Genomic DNA, 15,631 nt, shown 5'->3' with positions numbered 1-15,631 from the left:
CATTGCGTCACTCTTTTTGACGCAAGCGGTGGCGCAAACAATGTGGTTAATTTACAACGTGACGCATCTAGAGAGATGGGTCACATTGTAAAGCCCTGCGTCACATTATACCTGCATCAGGTATAATGTATGCTAGGTGGACGTTCCCACGTAAAAAGCCATGTAGAACTGATGCAGTGAACTTTACAACATTTCACTGAGTCACTCAATGCCTTCACTGCATCAAGATCCCTACACCTGTTCGGGACAGGTGTGAGGAATGACTCAGGGCTTTTTGAATGAGACTCAACTATCTGTAGTGGCGCATTGCTGGCGATGCGTCACTGTCATGAGCAACTCCAGCAAAGCGTCACTTTTGGGCTAACAGATGCGTCAGAATTTCTGACGCATCTGTTAATCCTTGCGCCATGTAGCACTGTATTGTAAATACAGCGCATCCATGGGGGTGCAAGGCCATTTGGCACTGGCGCAAGGAAACTGACACATCTATGCAGATGTGTCACTTCCTTGTAAATCTGCCCCTCAGCTTTTTGTGTCCTGGAAATCTTTCTTGTATGGAATCTGAACTGGAAATGTCCCTGTCGTTCGACTTTCAAACTTCACGACCTCAAACAAGCAGAAAAAAAGAAAATTTGTATTCTCCAGTTTTGATAAGGAGAGATGGTATTGTCTCTGCTTGTTGAAGTAGGATTATCCCCAGCAATTACAGGTAGCTTGCATGTGCATTAAAAAACTTGAAAAAAGTGTTACTACAAAATAATAATGACAACACTGTAATTACTTAAATAATGGCACATCTATCAAAATTATACCTATTATATATAGAAAATGCTCACCTGTGTATTCCGATAGGATACTGCTGTTTCCCAGTACACCATTTCCACCCACAGCAGACACTTTGAATGTGTACAGGTTTCCAGATATTAAACTTGTGATGGACACATTTTCATACAACGTTGTCACATTTGAGGTTGGATTTCCTACAACTTGCACTAAATAGGAGCTTTTGTTGCCAGTCGGCGGTAGCCATCTCAAAGAAATTGAATCAATGGTGATGTCTGTCACATTTAGATTGTTGGTTACATTAGGTACTGAAATGAGAAAATGGAATGTGAAGTACCACTCATAGAACTTTTTACATAATTGTTAGAATTATTTTCCTAACAGATAAACTAAACCAGATAAAATAAAGATACTTTTGAAAAATGTACCTGTCAACGGGAACAATATATAGCATGACAGATCTCAAAATAGAGTGAGATACTTCCTGACACCACTGCCTCTTTGATTTCATTATCCAGAATTGAGACTTTTACTAAAAAATATAAAAGAGCAATAAAAACTTTGCAATGGAATCTCTTCAGTTATGGGAACCTACTTTCCACCCCAACTGTGAGCAAATGCATCTTAATCCCTTTATTTCTAGAAAAACATTTCCCAAATCAATCACTGATACAGAGTTTAAGTACGGGCTGAAATAAACACTTAACAGACAATTAGTTTCTCTTGCAAAATATTTGCTAAGGTGGAGATTAGTTTATTTTATATTGTACAATGCCTGGCCATATATTTTGATTTCATGTATGCTGGAATACTCTGAATGCTGGAATCAGGGCATGCAGATTCCTCCAACTGCTCTTATTATTTTCTTAATTTGTATACTTCTAAAAACCATATAACTTCCCGGTCACACACTTTGTAAGGCCTTCCATTTAATCAACCGCATTCTCAGAATAGAGAGTTATTAGCTTTTCTCTATCTTCAACTTTTGCTAGTGTTTGAAAAAATTGTGAATGTTTTACTTTTATAAAATGTAGTTTATTGCATTTTATGAAACAATAATAGCCACATTGTAATAAATGAAAACGTTTATTGAGAATTATGGCAAGCGGATAGTGATGGTCATTGAAATAGAGAACTAATTCTGACCGGTATATACCTAGTAAGAAATACATGCACAGCATTGAAACATATTAAAAACTTGTAACAGAAATGAAGCATAGGAACAATAAATCATCCCCACAAAAGTAGTAACACCCGTCCCCCTAACAGTACTTCCCAACAAAGACCAGGTCCATCACATTTTCGAGCAAGCTTCAGTATGCGTAAAAGGTTCCCTTCCACACTGGCACTCAGAAGATTATACACAGATTTAAATAAACACAGCTATGTACGGTAATGGATCTGGGTAGAGATTTAAAACAAATGGTGTGTCTTTTTGTGTGTGTAGGATAAGGTTAATGTGAGTTTTCCTCGTGAGCCTTAAATTGTCCCAATAGGGTACCTGATTCCTTGGCTAAAGGTTGCTTACGAAGGCTGCGGTATTCCTCCCTATGAATGAATGAATGAATTATGGAATTTGTAAAGCACCAGAATCATCCCCTAAGGAGTATCTCTGCGATTTAGAAGCAGGGAACCGCACCAGTAGAATCAGTTGCAGAAGAGTTCTGTTTCGAGAAGTTTCCTAATAAGGAGAATGTCTATACACTTTTGAAGGTGCGAAGGCAGGAGATTCCAATATAGTGGAGCAAGGTAGAAGAAGGCTTTGCCCCCCTGTACGAGACTTCCTAAAATGGGGGGTAACAAGAAGAGATTTCTCCCCTGAGCGTAGGGATCTGCTCGTCTGATAACGGATGAGTTTTTCAGTTAGATAGCTAGGACCCTTACCATTTAGTGCTTAGAATACAATTAAACATATTTTAAACTTGATTCTCTGATGTATAGGGAGCCAGTGAAGTCATCGCAAAAGAGGGAGAGAGGCTCTTCTGGGTGGCATATTGAGAACCAGTCAGGCTGCAGTATTTTGGACCTCCTATGCAATGCATGGCTCTCTGCAGAGCCCCAGTAACATAGCTCCTCCAACCAGCCAGACACCAAGAGAGCTGTGGACATCTTCCAATGGCGAGCAGAAGCGCTAGGTCAATAAATTCAGCGTTGGAAGTTTTATAACGCGGGTATAGCCTCAAAATGCAATGTTCGACCCTGACAAAGATATACAAGGAAAAATGCACCCCGATGGCAACCTATGGCAGTGACATCTGGTGATATAAAGAAGGGAAGGGCAATCAGCAGGAGGAAGACAAATTCTTACGTGAGGTCCTGGAAGTCCCACATTCCACCGCCGCTTATATAGTACTCAAAGATCTAGGGATGGGTTATATATCAGATCAGATTGCAGTGGCTCCGCTGATGCATTGGCTGAGAGTATGGGCAAGTCCCATTACAAATTTAAATCAAATAATAATTATTGACTGTCTAGCATTAGACAGAGCCAAACACATTCCCTGGTTTAGGTATTTAAAGAAATTGACAAATTGGTTAGGTTGTCCTGACTTATTTCTAAGCCCCAAACCCATGACCAAACTTACAATTATAAATATCAAACTTCAGTTTTGCCCAAGTGCCAGGGACTAAGGGAAGAAGAGGAGCTGCTAAAACCATCTATAAGACGTTACATTACACTATCCACGAATAATCAAGTCCAACCTTATTTATTAAGCATTGGTAAACCTTTCCATCATTTTCTTTTAACAAGATTTCGTCTGCAAATGGCTCATTGGCTCCTATCTGTCCCTCAGGGTTTTCCTAAACCTGGCACCTTAGAAACTTGCCGGTGTGTCAATTTTTCTGAAAAGGACATTTTTCATTTTATTTCCTTCTGAGATTATTATGTTTCCCTACGTAAGAAATTCATATTACCATTACTCAGAGATTGTCACTTTGTCCAAGTTAGGCCAGCCCTACTGTCCCTCCAGATATCAGCTTTCCCCATGGTTTGTTGTGGGGTGGCAAGTTTTTTAACAGGAGCCATTAGGTGTAGAAAAAAATAGTTTTTTTAATTGTTATTAGGGTTTTTAATATGTTTTTATTTTGAGGCCCATCATTGTGTCATAAATGGGGATTATCCTAATACACGAGTTTGCCGTATCGCACCTTGCACTTTATACACTGTTTTTGTACTGTATGTCTAGCAGTCACTGGTATTTTGTATGGTCTCTGGAAATGCCATGAATGTAAACTACTTTTTTCCTGAGCATATTTCATAAGCACTGTGTACTTCCCAAAAGCCCAGATGTCAGGTTCCCCCATGGCCTGTTTTGGGGTTGCAAGTTCTTTTAATTGGAACCATTAGGCGTAGGTAAAACTGGCCTTTAACTGCCACTATGATTTTCAATGGGATTATCCTAGTTTATGAGATTGTCTTATTGCATCTTTGCACTTTATATAATGCTTTTTTGTACTCTATGTATAGTAGCACCTCTCACTTTACAGACGTCTCTGTGCTTTTATGATGGATCATTGGAACAACATAAGCAAAGTTTTGTATTTCATTATGTTTGCCCACTTGCACTCTGAATTTTGCACAAAATGTTTTTATTCCGTATGTATTTTAAGATTTGGCTTCCCTGCTGACACTAGGAATGCTTTTCCTTTTAATGAAACATAGTTTTGTATGTTATGTTTACTTTTATGAAATTAAGTTGTCGAATAAATCATTCTTGACTGACTGACTGGCAATGTTCGACCGAATCCCAATGCAGGGATCTCATCAGTGTCCTGAGTGAGTCTCTAATGCTTGTCCAGTAGAATGACATTATGGGACAAGACTACAACATGTGTAACAAGGTTGGGTCTTGAGCTCAGCATCATGGACAGGAGGGCAAGGCAGCGGGATCAACTTATGAAGTTTAAATAGTGTTAAATATGCCCTGTGTAAAAACATGAACTGTACAAATGTAAAGCATGTGTTACAGGGTATAATGCTAGGATATCCTAGGAGAAATCTCCACTCCTTATCATAAAGGGAGCGATTGAAGTTGAGTACCCAGCTCACCCTTAACATGAGCAGTGAGGCGTGTAAGTGCACTTGAAGCCCCTTGTATACCCACTTGACCAAATACCTGCCTGTGCCCATTTTCTGCAATAGTAAATGTGTTAATTTATAGCAGATTAACAGGATTGATGCTCTTTCTTAAGTTGAAATATTATGAATGTTTATTTTCATTTATTTCTCTGAAAACAGTCTGCAACAAGTATTTTCATTCAACAAGAATTGAGAAAATACTACAACTGTGCAAATACAAATATTGCAAATGCATTGCTGCATTTACAAATACGTTTCACAGAAATATTTTGTCATATGTCTTAATGAAAAGAATACATGCTCACTTTTCCAGCAGTATCCCGAATTGATCTTTAAATACAATGATGAAACCAGTAAGCAGTGTTTATTTAATTTGAAATGTGCACTAAACACATACTTTGTACATTTAGATTCAAATATCCACATGTTCGGAGATTAAAAATGCAGCCACGACTTTGTGTTGAGCAATTTTAAAGCTAAAGAGGTTTTCCCATGAGAATGATAACAACAAACTAATTTTAGAACTTTTGTGCAGAGGAAACTAACTTATTAAGAACACAACTCTCTAACTCAACAAAGTTGGACAAAAAAATAATTTAAAAGTAAAAACTCCAAAAATGGTCAGGAGTCCATTTAGGTAAAGGGGGCTTATAAATGTGGAATATCTGACTGTTTGCAAATATACTTGATGGGAAGGTGTGCATGCATTCATGTGTTTGAAATCCAGCAATATATTCCTGCTTCTCAGACATTTGTGGTCATTCACTTAGTGAGAGGTAGGCAGATTTACACCTTGGGAATGCATGAAAATGCACCCCTGATACTATTGGGGTCCCTTTAGTTTCCAGGAAAGAAGCATAGATAACATGTCTCTTTGTATAATTAATTATACATTACATTATTTTTAAACATAAAAGATGTGTTTTAACTTCATTTCTTCACATTTCTTCATGTAAAGCTACCAATAAATGAAACATTGCTCCTGCTTAAAAATTATTCTTTTTTTTATTACTTCTGAATATCTATTAATAATGGCACACTACAAGGACCATTTAAAAATAACTGAGAAATCAGTAACTCTCAAACACACAAGATTTATTTTGTGAAATGATACCTTATAGCTTAAATTCAAAGCCTAAACAGACCCTTGCTGTCAAATCCAGCTTTTATTGGCCTGGAAATTCCCCTTGGAAATTTGTAATGGAAATGTCTCTGCTTGTTGAAGTTGATTTTCCCAACAGTTACAGGAATGCATGCAGCTAATATGTGCGTATTATAAACTGAAAAAAGTGATATAACATGCAATAATGGTACAGATAACAAGATCAAACCTATTACATAGAGAAAATGGTCATCTGTGAATTCTGATGAAAGACTGCTTTTTCCCAGTACACTATTTTCACCCACAGCAGGGACTTTGAATGTATACAGGTTGCCAGGTATTAAATGTGTGATGGACACATTTTCATACAACGTTATCACATTTGAGGCTGGATTTCCTAAAACTTGCACTAAATAAGAGCTTTTGTTGCCAGTTGGTGGTAGCAGGCTCACAGAAATTGAATCAATGGTGATGTCTGTCACACTTAGATTGTTGGTTACATTGGGTACTGACGTAAGAAAATAGAATGTGAATTATCACTCAGAGAGCCTTTTACATAATTGTCAGAATTATTTTTCCCAACAGATAAACTACAGAAAAAAAGTTTAAAAGATACCTGTCATCAGCACCAATATACAGCATGATCGATTTCAAATACATTGAGATCCTTCCTAACACCACCGCCACGTTTTTTGGAATTATAAATTGAGACTTGTACTAAAAGAAAATGAATTCACAAAAGACCAATAAAATGGTTTTCCAATGAAATGCCTTGGTTATGATAACTTATTCTCAACCCCCAACTGTGAGTCACTGTAACTTATCACCATTATGTCTAGAAAAGCATTTCCTAAAATTGCTCACTGATACAGTGTTTAAGTACTGTTAAAATACCCACTATCTTTTTTTTAAGAGTTTTATATAGCACAAACTTGACCCGAATTGGGTATCAGAGCGCTTTACATAGCACCAGTTACGTTACATGAGGACACACATTCATTTTTGGTAGGCACAGGGAGATGAAGTGATTTGCCCAGAATCACAGGATGTCCAGCGTCATTGCCGAGACTCGAACCCAGTTCTCCAGGATCAAGGTCGACTGCCCTAGCCGTTAGGCCAACTCCACTCCACTTAACAAAGAATTAGCCTGTTTTGTAAAATATGTAGTAATTATGTAGATTAGCTTATTTTGTTTATTTACAATGACTACACATGTATTTTGATTTCATGTATGATGTGATATTTTGATATCCTGGAATCTTACAAATCAGGGCAGGCAAATTAGTCCAACTTCTCTTAATAAATTATGTAATTTGTATACTATTTAAAATCAATATGTCGTCCAGGTCACACACTTTGTATGACCTTCTATTGGATCATCTGAGATCTCAGAATAGTTAGTTAGTAGCTTTTATGCATGTTTTACTATTTGACTGATATATTAATTTTGTTATTCAAACTGGATTGATTTGAGATATTTCTGATCACTTTTTATGAAAGAACCTTTTGCTAGTTTTTGAAAAAATTGTAAATGAGTTACTTTATAGCAGATTAACAGTTATTGAGATTCTTTCTTAAAATGGAATTATATGAATGCTTATTGTCATTGATTTCTCTGAAGAAAGTTTGCAAAAAATATTTTCACTAAAAAAAAGAAGCGAGAAAATACTACAACAATGCAAATGCAAATATTGCAAAAGCATTGCTGCCTTTGCAAATAAGGTCATAGAAATATTGTGTCATATGTGGTGATTACAAGAATACATTCTCACATTTCCATCAGTATCCCCGGTTGATCTTCACATGGAATGATGAAGCCAGTGAACAGTGATTGTCCATTGAATTTGAAATGTGCACTAAGCTGAAATGCTTGTACAGAGATTCAAATTGCATCCACAACTTTGTGCTCAGCAATTGTAAAGCTAAAGAGGTATTCTCATGAGTATGATAATAAAAACCTATTTTTTTGCTTTTCTGCAGAGGAAACTGACTTACTAAAAATACATTTGTCTATTTCAACACAGCTGGACAAAAAAATAAATTAAAGGTAAAAACTCCAGAATGAGTGATGAGTCCAATTTGGTAAATGGGGCTTGCAAATGTGGATTATCTGACCATGTGCAAATATGCTAGCAGGGAAATTGTTTATGCATTCATGTGTTTGAAATCCAGCAATATATTCTTTCTTTTCATACACTTGTGGTCATTCACTTAGCTACGCAGATAAATGCACACCTTGGGAAGGCATGAAAATGCAGTCCTGATATGATTGGGATCCGTTTAGTTTCCAGTAGAGAGGCATAAATAATATATCTCTGCCTATAATTGAATGATCCATAACATTTTCAAAAACTTAAAAGATGGTTTTTAATGTAATATTTATTTACATTTATTTCTGTAAAGCGCATATTATGTTAAAAAAACTGCTCATACTTAAACATTATTCTTTTGATTACTCCTGAAAATCTATTGCTAAATTAGATTAACCATGCACACTATAAGGAATAATTAAGAATACTTGAGAAATCAGGTACTTTCTCGGACACACAAGATGTTTTCTTGTGAAATTATTTCTAATAGCTTAAATTCAAAACCTAAACAGAACCTTGATAAAAACAAATCCAGTTCGATTTTAGCTTGGCAATTTCCCTTGTATTAAATTTAGACTGGAAATGTCTCCATCGATTGACTTCAAATGTTCAAAATCTCAAACAAGCAGACAAATAGCACATTTTCTATTCTTCAGTTTTGATAAGGAGAGATTGCATGGTCTTTGCTTGTTGAAGTTGGATAATACCCAGCAGTTGCCGGAATGCCTGCAGCTATCACATGCATTTTGTAAACTTGAAAAAAAGTGTTGTTACATGCAATAATGGCTGTTAGATCTGGGGGTCTCTAGTTGGCAGAGGTAGGTACCACTGTCCAAATAGGGACCCTTACTTCTAGTCAGGGTAAGGGGGATACACTCTTTAGATAACCCCTGCTCACACCCGTGGTAGCTTGGCACGAGCAGACAGGCTTATCAAAGGCAATGTTTGAAGTATTTGTACCAACACTCACAATAACACAGTGAAAAAAACACAAATGGACTCCACACCAGTGTAGATAAATAAAGTACTTTTATATAAACTACACAAGACCAAAATGACAAAAAATCCAACATACACAGTTCAAGAATATGGTTTCAAAAGAGTTCTTAGCATAGCGACAAAATAATCCACATTAGCGTCGATTTTAGCCAACAGTACCTGGTGATGCGATAAAAGTTCCTAGCGGCGCTCAAGCGTGGAAAAACAAGCAACAGCGTCAGTCCTGAGACCCTGAGGAGGCGATGCGACAACCCCGCTGCACGCAGCGGGCGTGTGCGACGAATCCGGCCTGTATGGGGAGTGAGGCGATACTTGTATGGATTCCAAGGCGTAGCTTTTTCGGTAGAAATTGAATCGCAAAGGCACGATGCGATGATCTTCGATGTTTCTGCGACGATGTTCGCTGCGATGAAATGCGGCCCGCTAACGAGCGGTGTGACGATCTCACTCAGCGGCGGCAGGCTCTGCGACGATACTCGCAGCGACGGGAATCTTCCCGCTCCGGGGGCGATGCACTCCGAAGATGAGCGCGGCGTTTAAGTTGCAGCGACGACAGGCGCTGCGACGATCTTTGCGGCGACAAAACTGTTCTCGCTAAGCCGGCGGTGAGTGAAAAAGTTGCAGATCTTTTACTTCTTTTCTCTTGGTCAGCTTCCCAACAGCAGGCACCACTTCCAGAGGCCCCACAATTGGATCAAACACTCTAGGAAGGGCAGAACTCACACAGCAGAGTTCAGGGGGAAGTTGGGGGTGAAGTCCTTTTGTTCTTGGGACTTCTTAACAGCTCTACTCAGGCCCTTGGAGATTCCTTCATGCCAGGGGACACAGCACACAGCAAAGTCCTTCCCATCTCCTTGGCAGCAAAGCAACTGCAGGTCAGCCTTACAGCAGGTCAGTCCTTCTTCTTCAGTCTTCCAGCTTTCTCCTTGGCAGAGGTTCTTTCTTGATTCCAGGATGATCTAATTTCTTGGGATCAGGGTCCCAATATTTATACACCCAAATCCTTTGTCCTCTGAGGGCAGAGGGGCCTTTGCCCAGTCCAAACCAGTTCTGGAGCACTCTGTTTACATGACTCCTTCTTTCCTTTCACAGTGCAGGGCAGAAACATCAGACGTCCCACAGGAGGTGGACCCAGCATTGTGGAGGGAAAGCACAGCCCTGGAGCACTTTGTTGACATGATTCCTTCTCTCCTTTCACAGTGCAGGCCAGAGACATCAGACGCACCACAGGGGGTGGAACCAGCAATATGGGGGGCTGGCACTGTCCTAGTCAGGTCCCAGGTGCAACTCCTCCCACCCATCTACATGGAGATCTCTCTATTCAGCCCTGTGCTGACTCACCCTGTCTCCGGGAATTCCCCAGCCCCCTGGAATTCCCCAGCCCCTGTCACTCAAACTCCAGACAAGAAATATACAACCTAGCAGAGGCAGGTTTGAATGGTTAGACAAGAAAATACCTACTTTCTAAAAGTGGTATTTTCAAACACAGAATGTTAAAACCAACTTCACTAAAAGATATATTTTATCATTCTGAGTTCAGGCATACTAAACTTTAATTTTCTATCTTGCTCCTATGGGAAGATATGCAGGTAAACATTATACTCAGCATTCCCCATTATAGCCTATGGGCACGATAGCCTTTCAATTGTGAAACATTAAAATGGCTGTAATTCACTACCAGAGCATGTCACCTACACCAGTACATGCTCTACCTTTCACACACACTGCACCCTGCCCAGGGTGGTACCTAGGGCCTTCCATAGGGGTGTCCCATGTGTACAGAAAGGGAAGGGTTAGGCCTAGCCAGTGTGGACACTGGTCAGGTCAGCATGGCAGTTAGCAACTGCACCCAGGCACTGCGGTGGCAGGCCTGTGACACCATTTTAGGGCTACTCCTGTGGGTGGCACAATCAGTGCTGCAAGCCCACTAGTAGCATTTGAATCACCAGCCCTGGCACACTCAGTGCACTTCACTAGGGGCTAACAGGTGAAACAATTATACCAATCATGGATAACCAATCAATATAACAACTTACCTAGGGAGCACTTGCACTTTGACACCGATCAGCAGTGGCAAAGTGCCCAAAGCATCTACACCAGCAAAACGAAATCCAGCACAGCATCAAAAATACAGGAGGTAGAGGCAAAAAGTCAGGGGAAACCACGCCAGAGATGCAAGGTCTAACAATGGCACTTCTGAGAATATTACACCTATTTTATATAAAAAACGCTCACCTGTGAATTCGGATAATAGACTACTTTTTCCCAGTACTCCATTTCCACCCACAGCAGAAACTTTGAATGCGTACAGGTTGCCAGGTATTAAATTTGTGATGGAGACATTTTCATACAACGTTGTCACATTCAAGTCTGGATTTCCTAAAACTTGCACTACATAGGAGCTTTTGTTGCCAGTCGGTGGTAGCCAGCTCAAAGAAATTGAACCAATGGTGATGTCTGTCACATTTAGGTTGTTGGTTACATTAGGTACTGAAATGAGAAGATGGAATATGATGTAACATTCATAGAATTATTTACATAATTGTCAGAAGTATTTTTCCTAACAGATAAACTATAGGAAATTCTTTAAATGTTATCTGTTATTGGCAACAATATACATCATGACTGATCTCACAGTAGAGTGAGTTACTTCCATTCACTGCCTCTTGGTTGTTGGAATTCAAAATAGAGTTTTTTTACCATAAAATATATATTCCCAAAACAGCTATGTAAAAATGTTTACGAAGAAATTCCTTCAGTTATGATACCTTATTCTCAACCCCCAACCATTAGAAACTGTAACTTAGTACCAATTATTTCTAGAAAAACGTTTCCCAAATTGATCACAAATACAGTGGTTATCTGCAGTTGAAATATCGACTAAAAAGACAATTAGTCTGTCTTACAACATATGTGGTAAATTGGAGATTAGCTTATTTTCTATTGTACAATGAGTACACATATATTTTGACTTTATGTATGATGTAATATTTGGATATACTGGAATTTCACGAATCAGGGCAAGCAGATCCCTCCAACTGCTTTTATTATTTTCGTGATTTTTTTTAACCAATTCTTATTGATTTTGCATAACATATGTTACATACATTGATAATGACCAAAGTAAAAAAACAATACAAAGGGAAAAAGGAAACAGGTCTTGCAAAGAATACATTTCTAGTTTTCTCATATAGTTTGCGACTGACATGTAATACTGTATTATGCTGCGTAGCTTATCCCCAGTGCCCGTGTCTCTTCTCGGTATGTGTTCCAGTATACAATCCCATCTAATTTATATAGCAGTAGACGTTGAAAGAAGTCCAGAACTGTTAAGCTGCAGATTTGGAACATATTGATTAGCATATGTGCTATCTCTTAATACATATTTAGAAAGTATGATCACAATGGAGTTTGGATATTAATCTTGCATCGTTTGAAGTGCCTTCTGCGGGCCATTTTCAGTTAATAACTTCTGTAAGTATGTTCACAAGGGTTGCCATATGTTTTTTGTCAGGAGGTAGGGGGTTGGAGCGAGGCACATATGTCACTGTTGGTATCACAAGTGATGAGGTCTTCTATCCAATGCTTGATTATGGGATGGGAGGGAGCAGCCCAGTGCAGGGATACCTGACGTTTGGCTAATAGTAATGCAATCGCGGTATATTGTCGGATTCCCTTTGGCAGTGGGGGCAAATAGCGCTGAACAGCTAGCAGTGGAAAATGTACAATATTAGTTTCTGTCATTAATATTAAAATTTGAAACACCTTGTCTCAATATCACAGTATGGATGCACAGTTCCAGGGAAATCTGCATGATCTGTAGTGCATCTAGGACAGCTATGAGGCTTGGTGGGGTCGAGTTTAGATAGCAGTTGCGGAGCATAATATGATAAATGAAAATATTTAAAATGTAGTAACTTGTGTCAGTGGTTGATTGATACGAATTTGGTTTGTTCACAACAGTAAAACCACATTTTGTCGGGCAGAGGAAAACCCAAGTCTCTTTCTCATGCTGCCCTCGATATGCATTAAAGGGAAGTCAGGTGGTTCAAGAGGGGCAGTAGGGATGCCGATTGGAGTGCGCCATGCAGCCTTTTCGGAATAAATCTGTACATCTGCGTCACGGTATCTCCCTCATGGAGGGATGAGACAGAACGCAGGCCAGCCTCATGAAACATGTTGCCAACTGTTTGTATATGGCAAGCACAGAGTGTTCTTTGAGTCAGCATCAGCACCTCCATTGTGACAGATAACCATGGGTTATTTTTTAGGGGAATGTGGGTGGAATAGAGGTGCTCAAAGCCAAGATGTTGATGTAATTTTTTCCATACCCAGCAGGTTGTTGCTATTGTCTGGATTTCCAAAGCATTCCTGGGTAGTCCCTGCAGAAAGAGTGTTTCTAGTGGGTAGGGGTGAATTTGTGAGCTCTCGGGCTTGAGGAATTGGAGTTGTGCATCCAAATGGTACCAATGGTATGAGAAGTGCACCTGAGCAACTAAATAGTAAAGATAAAAGTCTGAGACACCAAATCCACGGCGCTGATATGGCAGTATTAAAGTACTCTAACCAATCCTGTTTTTTTTCCCACCCATATTATCTGAATTAAGGAGCTCCGGAGGGTATTAAAAAAGGCATTAATGAGTACGATGGAAATGTTTAGAAACAAATACTGAAAACCGGGGCAGTACTACCATCTTCATTATAGCGCTTGGACGCCCGTCGGGCAGCAATCGCGCTCTACAAATCGATATACAATACAATTATTTAAATTCTACCGGCCATGGACAAGGGGAGTTTTATTCATTTTTCAATTAATGTATTTAGCTTATCTACCCCCGGGGCAAAATTCAATCGTATTACCTCAGAACGTTATCGGTGTAGACAGATTCCAAGGTATCGAGGGGGGTCTGAGCACCACTTGAGGGGGAAGTCCAAAGGTACCTGAACTGTGGAATCTGTTGATGGAACTATGTCAGCTTTAGGCCCATTAATCTTGAGTCCAGATAGCGCTCCAAAATGGACCACTTCTCTCAATACTGGGGAAATGTTTGTTGCCGGGTGTCTAAGCAATAGCATAGTGTCATCAGTGTACAAGGATGCCAGTAACGGCCTACACCGGAATTGCAGCTCTCTCGCCAAATATCACTCCTGCAGCTGCTTGACAAGTCCATCGCCACTATGAACAGCAACGGCGTCCGGGGGCACCCCTGCCGTGTTGCTTGGGACAATGGAAATTGATCTGTGATACTGTTGTTCACTTTAAGGCGAGCCACTGGAGCCATATATAATAGATGGACAAGGTTACAAAAGCCCTTAGGGCAATCAAGTTGACTCAATATAGCAAATAGAAATGCCATTTTAGGGAATGTAATGCTTTTTCAGCATCCAATAGGACAGTCGCAGCCGGGAGGTCCGGATTAATTTGATTAAAGACCACGAACACTGTTCACACATTTATTGAAGGGGATCAGTTGGTGACGAACCCTGTCTGTAATGAGGAAATTATGGTGCTAATAAGAAGTGATAAGCAGGTAGCTAACACCTTAGCCAAAATGTTATTATTGTGGTTCAATAGAGATAATGGACGATAGGAAGAGCAATATTCAGGTGGTTTACTGGGCTACAATAGAAGAGTTATGACTGTCTCGCCCATTGTCTTGGGGATAATCCCACAGGACAAGGCTTCTGTAAACACCTCAAGTAGGTACAGGATTAGCATATCTTTGTATGCTTTGAAGAACGCACCGATAAAGCCATCTAGACATGGGGCACGCATACAGTTAAGGTCGTTGATGGTTTGTGAAATTTGCTCGGCAGTAAAAGGCGCCGCTAGAAACTCCTGCTGCCCCTTCTCCATCCAAACCATAGCAATTTCAGCAATGTAGCCTGCAATAATGTCTGCAGATTCATTGGTATTAGAAGCATAAAGATTGATGTAGGATTGCAGAAATGTGTGCGTGATGTCTTTTGATTATATAGTTAAAGTGCCGTCATCAAGTTGGATGGTGGGGATCATGGTCGTTTGAGAGGGGGGACGTAAAGTATTGGCCAATGTGCGACCAGGCCTCTCCTCCTTGCCGTACATTCGTGCTTTTTTGGCATATTTACTTAGGAACTTGACCTCACGATGGGCTAAGTCTTGAAATTCTTGCATAAGTGCTGCTCTCTTCTGGAAGTGTGCAGCATGTTCCACTATAGGCATTTCAATGTCAAGTCTTTTTAGGGCTTGTTCTACTTGTGTTAATTCTCTGTGAATATAGTGGAGGACTCCGGAGTGTTTTGCTATGCAGACTCCTCTGATATATGCTTTAAAAGCGTCCCATAATGTTGATAATTGTTGCTCTCTGCCTGTATTGTGCTGAAACTATTCAGTAATTGCCTCCCGGAGTTTGGTACGGAAAGACTTTGTCTAATAGTGAATTTGTGGGAAAGCATCAGGGTGGATGTGGCGGCACGCTGTCTGGTAACTGTATAGTGAGTAGTAGAGGGAAGTGATTGGATAGTGTTCTGGATAATGGCGAAATATCAGTAAGTGCATGTGCCAGGTCAGGTATAATGTACCAATAGTGTATTCGG

The 15,631-nt window shown here is 39.7% G+C and overlaps 1 protein-coding gene across 1 annotated transcript in view; it reads right to left on the bottom strand.

Annotated features, from left to right (window-relative positions):
- Nucleotides 1-15,631, bottom strand: part of LOC146788613 (receptor-type tyrosine-protein phosphatase eta-like) — a 192,513-nt gene that overhangs the window by 114,892 nt on the left and 61,990 nt on the right. The window contains exons 5-6 of the mRNA XM_085633183.1: nucleotides 11,291-11,545; nucleotides 837-1,091 (exon numbers count right to left, since the gene is read on the bottom strand). Coding sequence (XP_085489309.1) covers nucleotides 837-1,091; nucleotides 11,291-11,545 — 510 coding nt within the window. The remainder of the gene's footprint in view (nucleotides 1-836; nucleotides 1,092-11,290; nucleotides 11,546-15,631) is intronic.

This window comes from Triturus cristatus, chromosome 11 (genome assembly GCF_964204655.1).
Source record: "Triturus cristatus chromosome 11, aTriCri1.1, whole genome shotgun sequence".
NCBI lineage: Eukaryota > Metazoa > Chordata > Amphibia > Caudata > Salamandridae > Triturus > Triturus cristatus.
The sequence above is the reverse complement of the archived record's forward strand: the minus strand, read 5'-3'. Positions and strand labels throughout refer to the sequence as shown.